Source organism: Giraffa tippelskirchi, chromosome 5 (genome assembly GCF_054371585.1).
Source record: "Giraffa tippelskirchi isolate mGirTip1 chromosome 5, T2T-mGirTip1v1.2.pri, whole genome shotgun sequence".
NCBI classification, from domain to species: Eukaryota; Metazoa; Chordata; class Mammalia; order Artiodactyla; family Giraffidae; genus Giraffa; species Giraffa tippelskirchi.
In genome coordinates, this window is record NC_137279.1 from 4,874,906 (window position 1) to 4,886,314 (window position 11,409).

At 43.1% G+C, this 11,409-nt stretch overlaps 1 protein-coding gene across 5 annotated transcripts in view; it reads left to right on the plus strand.

The window, feature by feature from the left end:
- Positions 1-11,409, plus strand: part of ASPM (assembly factor for spindle microtubules) — an 80,745-nt gene that overhangs the window by 38,992 nt on the left and 30,344 nt on the right. For 4 of the 5 annotated variants that reach the window (XM_081495293.1, XM_081495296.1, XM_081495297.1 and 1 more), the window contains exons 18-21: positions 480-5,189; positions 7,472-7,638; positions 9,708-9,804; positions 10,842-11,051. In XM_081495293.1, the coding sequence (XP_081351419.1) occupies positions 480-5,189; positions 7,472-7,638; positions 9,708-9,804; positions 10,842-11,051 (5,184 nt within the window). The remainder of the gene's footprint in view (positions 1-479; positions 5,190-7,471; positions 7,639-9,707; positions 9,805-10,841; positions 11,052-11,409) is intronic. The other variant, XM_081495298.1, reaches the window with a different exon arrangement.

Consider the following 11,409-nt stretch of genomic DNA (forward strand, 5'->3'; position numbering starts at 1 on the left):
TGAATGCTGACAAAGGCAACATTACCAGGCCTGTAATACATGGTTCCTCCTATGAACAGTTTCCAATCATTATAAGATATCTTATCAACCTTGATAGATGGGAGAATATAAGAACCAGAGATATATTCATAGGAAGTTACTTAGAATCAATAGATAGCAGAATATTGCTATAGTTTTATTTTTCTAGTATGTTATTCTAATATAACATAAACTTATTTATATTTCTTATGTCTCCTGAGTACAAATGCCACGTAAATATCATTAGTATTTCGAGACAGATTTCTGGATTGGCTACAGTTGTATCAACATAGGAAAAAAACTATAAACAAAAGAGACAAGTATCTCCTTCAAAAATATATTGCTTTTAAGTTTAATATGTTTGTTTTTAAGCAAAATGTTAGAAAAAGTGATACTTTCAAAGGTCTTAAGTATAGAAAGTTGTGTCTATTTTATTTTCTGTCCTTTCTTACTTTTTTCAGAGACACTGGAGAAGATATTCCACTAGAAAGCAGTTTCTGAAATTGAAATATTATTCAATTATCCTGCAATCTAGGATAAGAATGATCATTGCTGTCGCTTCTTACAAACGATACCATTGGGCTACTGTGACAATTCAGAGGCGCTGGCGTGCTCATGTGAGAAGCAAGCAGGATCGACAGAGATATGAACTGCTAAGATCATCCACCCTTGTAATCCAGTCTGCATTCAGGAGATGGAGGCAACATAAGAGGCAATCACAAATAAAAGCTGCCATAACATTGCAAAGAGCTTTCAGAGAATGGCGTGTCCAGAGACACACTCAAGAAGAAAGAGCAGCCGTGGTCATACAATCCTGGTATAGGATGCACAGAGAATTACGGAAGTACATTCACCTTAGATCTTGTGTTGTCATCATTCAGGCAAGATTTCGGTGCTTTCAAGCCCAAAAGTTGTATACAAGGACCAGAGGGTCTATCCTGACTCTGCAGAAGCACTACAGAGCATACGTGAAAGGAAAGGTTGAGCGCACAGGCTATTTGCAGAAACGGGCTGCAGCCATCCGCCTGCAGGCCACTTTCAGGGGAAGGAGAGCACGTAACTTATGCAAGCAGCTCAGGGCCGCTCGTGTCTTACAGTCGTACTGGAGAATGAGACAGGACAGACTCCGATTTCTAAACCTTAAGAAAACCATTATCAGGCTGCAGGCACACATAAGGAGACGTCAACAATTACAGACATACCAGAAGATGAAGAAAGCTGCCCTCATAATTCAGATTCATTTCCGAGCTTACATCTCAGCCAAGGAAGTTCTGGCCTCATACCAGAAGACACGTTCTGCTGTCATTGTCCTGCAGTCTGCATGCAGGAGAATGCAGGCCAGGAAAAAGTTTCTTCACATCCTCACATCCGTTGTAAAGATTCAATCATATTACAGGGCTTATGCTTCCAAAAGAAAGTTTCTGAGGCTCAAAAAGGCTACAGTAAAGTTACAATCCATTGTCAGGATGAAGCAAGCCCGCAAACAATATTTACATTTAAGAGCAATTGCACAGCAGAGAGAAGAACACCTGCGGGCCTCTTACATCAAACTGCAAGCTTTCCTCAGAGGGTACCTGGTTCGGAAGCAGATGAGGCTGCAGAGAAAAGCCGCTGTTTCGCTGCAGTCTTACTTTAGGATGAGAAAGATGCGGCTGGACTACCTGAAAGTCTATCAAGCAGCTGTTGTCATTCAGCGTTACTATCGTGCGCACAGAGCACAGTCCCAGCAGAGGAAGCACTTCCAGCAAGTCAGAAGAGCCGTGACCTGCTTGCAGGCTGCTTACAGAGGGTATAAGGTCCGCCGGCAGCTCCAACAGCAATCTGCAGCTGCTCTGAAAATTCAAGCTGCTTTTAGAGGCTATCGTCAGAGAACGAAATATCAATCCGTGCTTCAGTCTGCGCTCAAGATTCAGAGATGGTACAGGACACACAAGACCGTTTCTGCCATAAGAAGCCAGTTCTTCAAAACAAGGACAGCTGTAATTTCTCTCCAGTCCGCTTACCGTGGCTGGAAAGTTCGGAAGCAGATCAGAAGGGAACATGAAGCTGCAGTGAAGATTCAGTCTGCTTTCAGAATGGCCAGGGTCCAGAAGGAGTTCAGGTTGTTAAAAATGGCAGTAGCCGTGATCCAGCAGTATCTGAGAGCGCGTGCCGCGGGGAGGAGGCAGAGGACAGAGTACAAGACGCTGCGCCTGGCGGCAGTGAGGCTCCAGTCCGCCTGGAGGGGTCGAGCAGCCAGGAGGCGGATTGAGAAGCAACAGAGATGTGCCGTCATCATACAGGCCTACTACCGAATGTACGTGCAGCGGAAGAGGTGGGAAATCATGAAAAAAGCGGCTCGTCTAATTCAAATGCATTATCGGGCTTATTGTACAGGAAGAAAACTGCATCATTTGTTTTTGAAAACCAAAGCAGCTGCAATAATCCTACAGTCAGCTCTCCGAGGTATGAGAGTGAGGAAGAAAGTGAAGGAGATGCACCAGGCAGCTGCCACCATACAGTCCAGATACCGGGCATACCAAGCCAGAAAGAAGTACGCCAGCTACAGAGCAGCTGCGGTCGTCATTCAGAGGTGGTATCGAGCGGCTAAGCTCGCAGGCCGTCAGCGTGAGGAATATCTTGCTGTAAAGAAGGCAGCACTGAAAATCCAGGCCGTCTATAGAGGACTCAGAGCAAGAAGACAGATCCGGCGCATGCACATGGCAGCCACTCTCATCAAAGCTGCCTTCAAAATGCAGCGATCACGGAGGAGGTATCAGCAAATGAGAACGGCAGCCGTAGTAATTCAGGTAAGGTACAGAGCGTACTGCCAAGGTAGAGCTCAGCGTGCAAAGTACCTGACGACTCTGAAAGCCGTTGCCCTCCTCCAGGCTGCTCTCAGAGGGGCAAGAGTTAGACAGAGCTTGAGAAGGATGCGGACCGCGGCCACGCTCATCCAGGCCCACTTCAGGGGGCGCCGACAGCAAGCCTATTTTAATAAGTTAAAGAAGGTGACGAAAACAGTGCAGCAGAAGTACCGGGCAAGGAGGGAAAGGAACGCACAACTGCGAAGGTACAACCAGCTGAGACGCTCCGTGATCTGCATTCAGGCTGCTTTCAGGGGCATGAGAGCGCGAAGACGCTTAAAAGCCATGCACGCCGCTGCAGCCGTAATCCAGCGGAGATTTAGGACTCTGGTGAGGAGAAGAAGATTCCTGTCTCTCAGGAAGACCGCCGTGTGGGTTCAGAGAAAATACCGTGCCAAGGTTTGCTCAAGGCATCACTTACAACAGCTCCGGTTGCAGAAGGCAGCTATCAAAATCCAGTCCTGGTACAGGGGGTGGATGGTGAGGAAGAAGATACAGGAGATGCACAGGGCGGCCACGGTCCTCCAGGCCGCGTTCAGGAGGCACCGTGCGCGTGCGAGGTACCAGGCCTGGAGGCGTGCCTCGCAGGTCATCCAGCAGCGATTCCGGGCAGGCCGGGCTGCACGCCTGCAGAGGAGACAGTACCTCCAGCAAAGACACTCTGCGCTGGTCCTCCAGGCTGCGTTCAGGGGTATGAGAATCAGAAGACGTCTGAAAAGGATGCATGCTTCCGCGACCCTGATTCAGAGCAGGTTTAGGTCTATAGTGATGAGGAAAAGGTTCCTTTCCCTCAAGAAAGCTGCTGTTTTTGTTCAGAGGAAGTACCGAGCCACCATCTGTGCCAAACATCACTTGCACCGATTCCTGGAGATACAGAAGGCAGTCATTACAATCCAGGCGTCTTACCGAAGACAGATGGTGAAGAAGAAATTACGGGAGATGCACAGGGCTGCAGCCCTCATCCAGGCAACCTTCAGAATGCACAGAGCACGCCTGACCTTTCAGACCTGGAAACACGCCTCAGTTCTCATTCAGCAGCGTTACCGGGCATACAGAGCTGCAAAACTGCAAAGAACACTTTATATCAGATGGAGGCATTCTGCAGTGGTCATTCAGGCTGCATATAAAGGGCTGAAAGCAAGACAGCTTTTAAGCGAAAAGCACAGAGCTGCTGTCATAATACAAAGCACGTACAGAATGTACAGGCAACATGTTTTCTACCAAAAGCTTCAGTGGGCTACAAAAGTAATACAAGAAAGATATAGAGTGAGTAAAAGGAAAGCTCTTCAACACGATGCACTCAAAGCAGCAACCTGTGCCCAAGCTGACTTTCAGGATATGGTCATAAGGAGACTGATTCAGGAAAGGCAGCATCAAGCTGCCATTACTGTTCAGAAGCATTTTAGAGCCTTTAAAACACGGAAGCACTATCTCCACTTTAGGGCAAAGGTAGTTTTTGTTCAAAGAAGGTACAGAGTACTAATGGCAGTGCGAACCCAGGCAGTTATCTGTATCCAGTCTTGTTACAGAGGCTTTAAGGCACGAAGGGGTATCCAACGCATGCATCTGGCTGCCACACGAATTCAGTCATGCTACCGAAGGCACCGGGCCACAGCTGATTATCAGGCCAAGAAAAGAGCAATTGTTGTCATACAGAGTTACTACAGGTTGTATGCCAGAGTGAAAATGGAGAGGAAGGAATTTTTAGCCATTCAGAAATCTGTACGAACTATTCAGGCTGCTTTTAGAGCCATGAAAGTTAGACAGAAATTAAAAACCATGCCCAACAAAAAGATGGCAGCCCCCGCTACCGCTACCCAGCCTGCATTCTACTGTCACAGGACTGAGAGCTGGCATGAAGCTGGCCAGAGTCCAGCACTTGTGGCTCAAGGGCTGTATAAAGCTTCTCTGGTTGGCCCTTCACAGGAAACAGAGCATGATTCTCAAAGAAAGGCTGCAGTCACAGTTCAAAAAGCTTTCCGTAAAATGGTCACAAGAAGACTGGAAAAACGGAAGCGTGCTGCCATGCTAATTCAGTCCTTCCTTCAGATGGCCGTACATCGCAGAAGATTCCTTCAGCAGAAAAGGGCGGCCCTCACGTTACAGTGGTGCTTCAGGACACGGCAAAGCAGAAAACAGTTATTACTGTACAGAGAAGCAGCAGTGGGTTTGCAGAATCACCACAGAGCCTTTCTGCCCGCAAAACATCAAAGAGAACTTTACTTACAAATGAGGAGCAGTGTAATCATTATTCAAGCTAGAGTGAAAGGATTTATACAGAAACGGAAGTTTCAGAAACTTAAAGATAGCACCATAAAAATCCAGGTATTTATGTATTTAAATACAAAGCTTTCATTCATCCTTTGACCAGTATCTCTTAGAATTTTCAAAATGAGCTGTAGCAGGTTATAAAGAATACGAGTTAGTTTATGTAACCCTTTTGTTTACCTTCCAAAATGGAAGATTTTTGAAGCTGGGTAAAAGGTGCCAATAATTATCCACCCAAGACAGTACAGAACGAGATTGTTCTGGACATGATCACCCTAAACTAAAGTTATGACTGCATAGTTAAAAGCAGAGACTTTGAGACCATATAGTTGCAGCTGGCAACCTTATATGTTTTGAGAACAGCTAGTGGTGTCCTTGAGTTTAATATAAAGTTCAAGTTCTCAGTGATGCTGAAACAGGTCAGACCACATCCACGATGGCCACTTGGCTCCATTTCGGACGCCTGAACCACAGTTAATCCATTTTGATTTTTAAATGCTTTCTTTTCTTTAACAGCTAAAGCAGATATACAGTATATGTTTAATAGGCCACAAAACAGGCTGTTCTAGTTAACATAAAGTTCAAGTTAAATCATGTGATAGCCGGAATGACTTCCCCATACGTCAATATATGGAAATTTCTTCATCATAATACAGAATGAGAAATGTATGTGGCTGGGAACACAGAGAAGGGAAACCTAAGCTGTACCCAGTGATCCGAGAAGGCTTCTTGGAATAAGTGGGGTTTAAGATAAGAGTTAAGCTTAAGCTGAAGGAAATAGCCTAGTATGCTGAAGGAGTATTCCAGCTGTAGGAGGTAACGTGGAGCTCCAAACTGAGAGTGAGCACAGCTGTGTGATAAAGGCGATCTGAGACCAAGATGGCAGTCCTTGGAGTGAGAGGTGGGCAGCTCTGCAAGACACAAAAAGGTTAGTCTTCATCCTCTGGACTAAAGAAGTTCTAGATGAGTTTAAGGAGAGGACCAGAATCCTAGTTTATCTTTTTAAAATTACTCAGGCAGGGTCTTCCCTGGCAGCCCAGTGGTGAAGACTCTGCACTCCCAATGCAGGGAGCACAGGTTCAATCCTTGGTCAGAGAACTGCGATCCCACCTGCCCTGCAGTGTGGCCAAAAAAAAAAAAAATTACTCAAGCAGGAATGTGGAAGATGGACTAGGCTACGCGTGGCCAGTCAGGAAGCCACGGGCAGTAGGTTGGGGAAAGTGAATCACACTGAACACAGGGCAATGACAGCAGGATCTTCAGGGTCCTCGTGAGCGGAGGATGGGATTGGGCTTATATGGAGCCTAAATAGAGCCAAGCCACCTTTAAGGCCAAGGTGACGAAAAGACTGATACCTGGTTCCCACTAGGGGATGTTTGTCTACATAAAACCATATAGAAATACTCTGAGTCAAGGACACCACGGGAGTCAGTTTGGCCATACATATCACTCTCGCCTGTCAACTGAATTTAGAAACCGACCCCCATGTAGGAGGTAGTTATCATATTTGTTGTAGGTATTTTGAAATCAGACTCAGGTTCAGATTTTGACTCTATTCACTTACTATGAAGTAACAAGTCTCTTAGCATTAATTTCTGTTTTGTGAAATAGAGAGCTTAATTATCATCTCACAAGATATTTGTCAAGATTAAATAAGATAGGTCTGCCGCTTATTACCTGTGACACCAGCAAGTTCTTTTACTGGTGTCAGTTCCTCTGGGCCTTCATTTCCTCATCTCTAAATTAGAGGTAATTGTATCTACCTGTGTTACCATAAGGAATCGTAGCGCTGAGTATAGCGCCAAGCACTTAAGAAGTTGTAACTATCACTTAAGCTTTTAGTCAGCTGCAGGGTTGCCAGAATCGGAAAGTCTGATGGCCCCGGGTGGATGGACTTTGGGATTCCGCGGCCAACTGGCCTGAACCCAGGAGCATCTGAGGTGGGTGGGGAGGGCGGTAGGGAGATCCCCGTCCTCTCCCTGGAAGCGGAATCAGCGTGTGCATTTCCTTTCTGTTCCTTCACAGGACTGAAAAAGTGAGGGCAGCGCACACACCTGGCTTCCCAGGCTTTGTGCAGATCTTACAACTTAAATACTTGCTAGGGTTGTGTGAGGCCTAGCCGGCAGCCAGCCACAGGGTAAAAGCACGGATCAGCCCACTGGTCTCAGAGGAATCACGTGTCAGGAGTGAGCGAGCCGCACAGAAGAGTCAGGATGTGACGGCGTTTCTGCGGTTGATCTTGTTTGTCTGCCTGAACTTATATTAGTTGTTTTCTAATATTGACTAAAAAAAAAATTAGACATCTCATTGCATATTTGTTATGTTTATTTGTTTAATAGACTGTGTGGAGGAGACACAAAGCCAGGAAATATTTACGAGAAGTGAAAGCTGCCTGCAAGATACAAGCCTGGTACAGGTGCTGGAAAGCACGTAAGGAGTATCTGGCTGTGTTAAGAGCTGTTAGAATCATTCAGCGTTGCTTCTCCACCCAACAGCAGAGAAGACGGTACTGTGTCAGCTGTATAGAGGGCAGTGTGGTGTGTGTGTGTGTGTGTGTGTGTGTATCAAATAATACCGCTTGTTGGTTTTTCTTTTAAATAGTTGCTATGCTTAATTTATATGGTTTGTTGATGTTTTCTCCATTATTGTAACAAAATTATCTCTGAGATTGTCTTATTTTTTTGAGAGAGAGCCTTAATGGTATAATCCACTTGTTGTTGTCCAGTTGCTCAGTCATGTCTGAGTCTTTGTGACCCCATGGACTGTAGCACTCCAGCCTTCCCTGTCCTTCACTATCTCCCAGAGTTGCTCAAACTCATGTCCATTGAGTGAGTGATGCCATCCAACCATCTCATCCTCAGCTGCTCCTTCTCCTCCTGCCTTCAATCTTTCCCATCATCAAGGTCTTTTCCAGTGAGTCGGCTCTTCGCATCAGGTGGTCAAAGTTTTGGAACTTCAGCTTCAGCATCAGTTCTTCCAATGAATATTCAGGCTTGATTTCCTTTTGGATGGACTGGTTGGATCTCCTTGCAGTCCAAGGGACCCTCAAGACTCTTCTCTTAGCATCACAATTAGAAAGCATCAATTCTTTGGCACTCAGCCTTCTTTCTGGTCCAACTCTCAGATCTATACGTGACTACTGGAAAAACATAGCTTTGACTATATGGACCTTTGTTGGCAAAGTGATGTCTCTGCTTTTTAATATGCTGTTTAGGTTTGTCATAGCTTTTCTTCCAAGGAGCAAACATCTTTTCATTTTGCGGCTGCAGTCGCTGTCCACAGTGATTTTGGAGCCCAAGAAAATAAAATCTGTCACTGTTTCCACTTTTCCTCCATCTACTTGCCATGAAGTGATGTGAAAGTATTTACTTAAACTTGATTAACTCAGGTTCTTAAGGATAAGGGTAGGGATGGAGGAGTGGGAAGTAGGTAAATTGATCTAATAATGTTGTTTTCCTTGTTAGTCCACTGGTCCATTTTGTTTGTTGATGTAGTTATTGGCAGCATTTCTTTCCTTTTTTTTTTTACCTTGTATTATCACCTGTTCTCTACCCTTAATGAAGATATAATTACCGACTTGTCTATGTTAATTCTATTTCCCTCTTACTACTTCATTTCTTAGAAACACATTTTCAGAAGCTCTTACCAGATTGTTCATATTATTGTTTATTCCATAGTGTAAGAATTTTTTCTTCAGTTCCCAGAACTGATGAATTATTGTATCCGTGGTTTAAAGATTGTTTTAGGAGAGCGCACTCATGTTAGCAGCGTTTCTTGATCAATTCCAGGGGTAGAGTCGGGCTTAACACATAAACGTGTAGTTGCTGCTCTCAGCTGTTGAGAACCAGAGTCTAGTTTTCCTGTTGACATTCAGCCTTATTTTCATGAAGAGTGGTTACATGACCTAGTCCATCTATCTTTTCCACACAGCTGTGAACAAGCAGGTAAAGACCCTGCCCATTCTCAGTTGTTGCCTATTACTGCTATGTCGATGTTAAAGTTTAATCTCCAGCCTTCACATTTTAAATTTTTCTCCAGTTCTATCTTTTTTAGATCTTTTGGTAGTGCCCATCTTTTCTTTCAGTTGAGTGTCCATTTCTCATTTGCTGATGCTGTTCACCCTCCCAAGCTCTCTTCTTGACCACCTCTGTCTGCTTAAAGACTTGATTACAGTGTGGACTCAGATTTTATTCTCTACCATTCATTCTACCACCACCCCTTTATTGAGGCTTTTGTCTAGATCTGGCTAATCCTACTTTCTTCTGATCCGGTTCAGAATTTTTTGTCATTCTAGAACTTAATATTTCTTGACCACTGAAATATTGCAAATTGTAAAATTTCTTTTGCATTGTGTTACCCTGTGTGTGTCTCTGTGTGTTTGTACCATCCTGATTGCTAGAACCTAATATAAATTACTCATTTCTACTTTTTATTTATTCTCTCATTTCTACTTTTTATTTATTCTCTCATTGCCTTTCTTATACCTTCTTTCTCCTTTAGTATTTATAGGGGGCGGGCAATAAATACTTACTGAATAAGTTAATTTGAAATTGCTTTCCAATAATCGCTTTGTAGGTTTTTAAATGTTAGAGCATCAGCAGTCGTCATTCAGAGAAGATGGAGAGCTGTACTCTCTGGAAGAACAACTCATGAACGATCCTTAACGATGAAAGTAGGTGTTAAAAAAGCAGTTTATTTAGAAAATAGAAAACAAAAAGAGTAAAGACCTAACTATACATTTATTTTAAGCACATAATTGCAGTCAATTAAAAATTATATTCACTCGTAAAAATACTGTTTGTGAATATTTTTGTGTGTGTGTACCTGTATTTATAAAGTATTCTCAAACCCAAGTTTGAAGTGATTTATTTAGGAAAAAGTCATAATAGATGTAGCATATCCTATCTGTATGAGTTAAACACATACTCTTTCAGCCACAATTGGTGATCTATTTAAAATATTTAGCATCAGTTTTATAATAGCAGTGGTACTTATGATCTTTTAATAAAGAAATTAAAGGTTTACTTGTAAATTTTTACATTCATGTAATATTCACTATGTATGATTATTACACACTATTATTATTACACCTTCTATTATATATTTACTAAGGGGATTCTCATGAGATAGTTATAGTCAGCATTCCCATTTTATAGATGAGTAAAGCAAGGTCTGGAGACAAAAAGGGATTTGCTCAAGGTCACTCAACTAATATGTGGGGGTCTGTGCCATAAAACAAATCTAGTTCCTGTTTCAATCCAGAGATTTTACATGTCTTGGAATTTGATTGTAAGGATGTTCTGAAATTGAGGAATCTAAGATAGGCTGGGACTACACCTCGGTTCTTGAAGCAGCCGACAGCTTCCCTCATAGCTGCTTATGACGTCCATTCTCTTCTCTAGAGTGTAACTAACTGTTGTATTAAATGCATTTTTCTTGTAGTAATATTAGTCCTTTGCTCATTCACAATGAAAAGTATTAAGAGGAAGAGAGGGGAAGAGTACCTGGTATCTATGTTCCTGGTTTACACCTCCATAATACTTCACTTTCAGCCATGGACCTCTATGGGTTTTGAAATCTATGAAATATGACATCTTAAACTAAAAAATATAATTGTACATTTTATTTTACATTGAGAAATTCCAGAACCTTCAGTGGGTTGAAGTATTATTTCTATATGTTAACATTACTTGCAAATTTTCCTTACAGAGACATCAAGCTGCTTGTTTGATCCAAGCAAATTTCAGAGGATATAAAGCAAGGCAGGTGTTTCTCCAGCAGAAATCAGCTGCTTTGACCATACAGAAATACATACGAGCCAGGAAGGCTGGGAAGCATCAGAGGATGAAATATGTCGAATTAAAAAAATCTACAGTTGTCCTACAAGCACTGGTGCGTGGTTGGCTTGTAAGAAAAAGGGTGAGTATTTTTAAGTAGGATATCTGTTTCCCATAGATGCTCCCCAGAAATACAAAATAGATTCTCTCGTGTAATAAATCTTAACAAAGGAGCTGAAGTCTGAGTGAGGTCTCCACGTGTGAAGCAGGTTGTTATCCAAGTCGTCCTGTGCTACCACCAGGCAACTGTCTCAGGACATTGTAAGACCATCCTGCGATAACTTCCACACCTTCAACAGGGAAGAATCCTCCCTAGGGTATTCATAATGTCCTGGGCATCCTATATATGCAGCACTGGCAAACAGGAAAAAAAAATTAAAGGAGAAATCTGTGTTTTGTTCATTGATATAAGCTGGAACTCTGAAGGCCAAAGGCCCCTG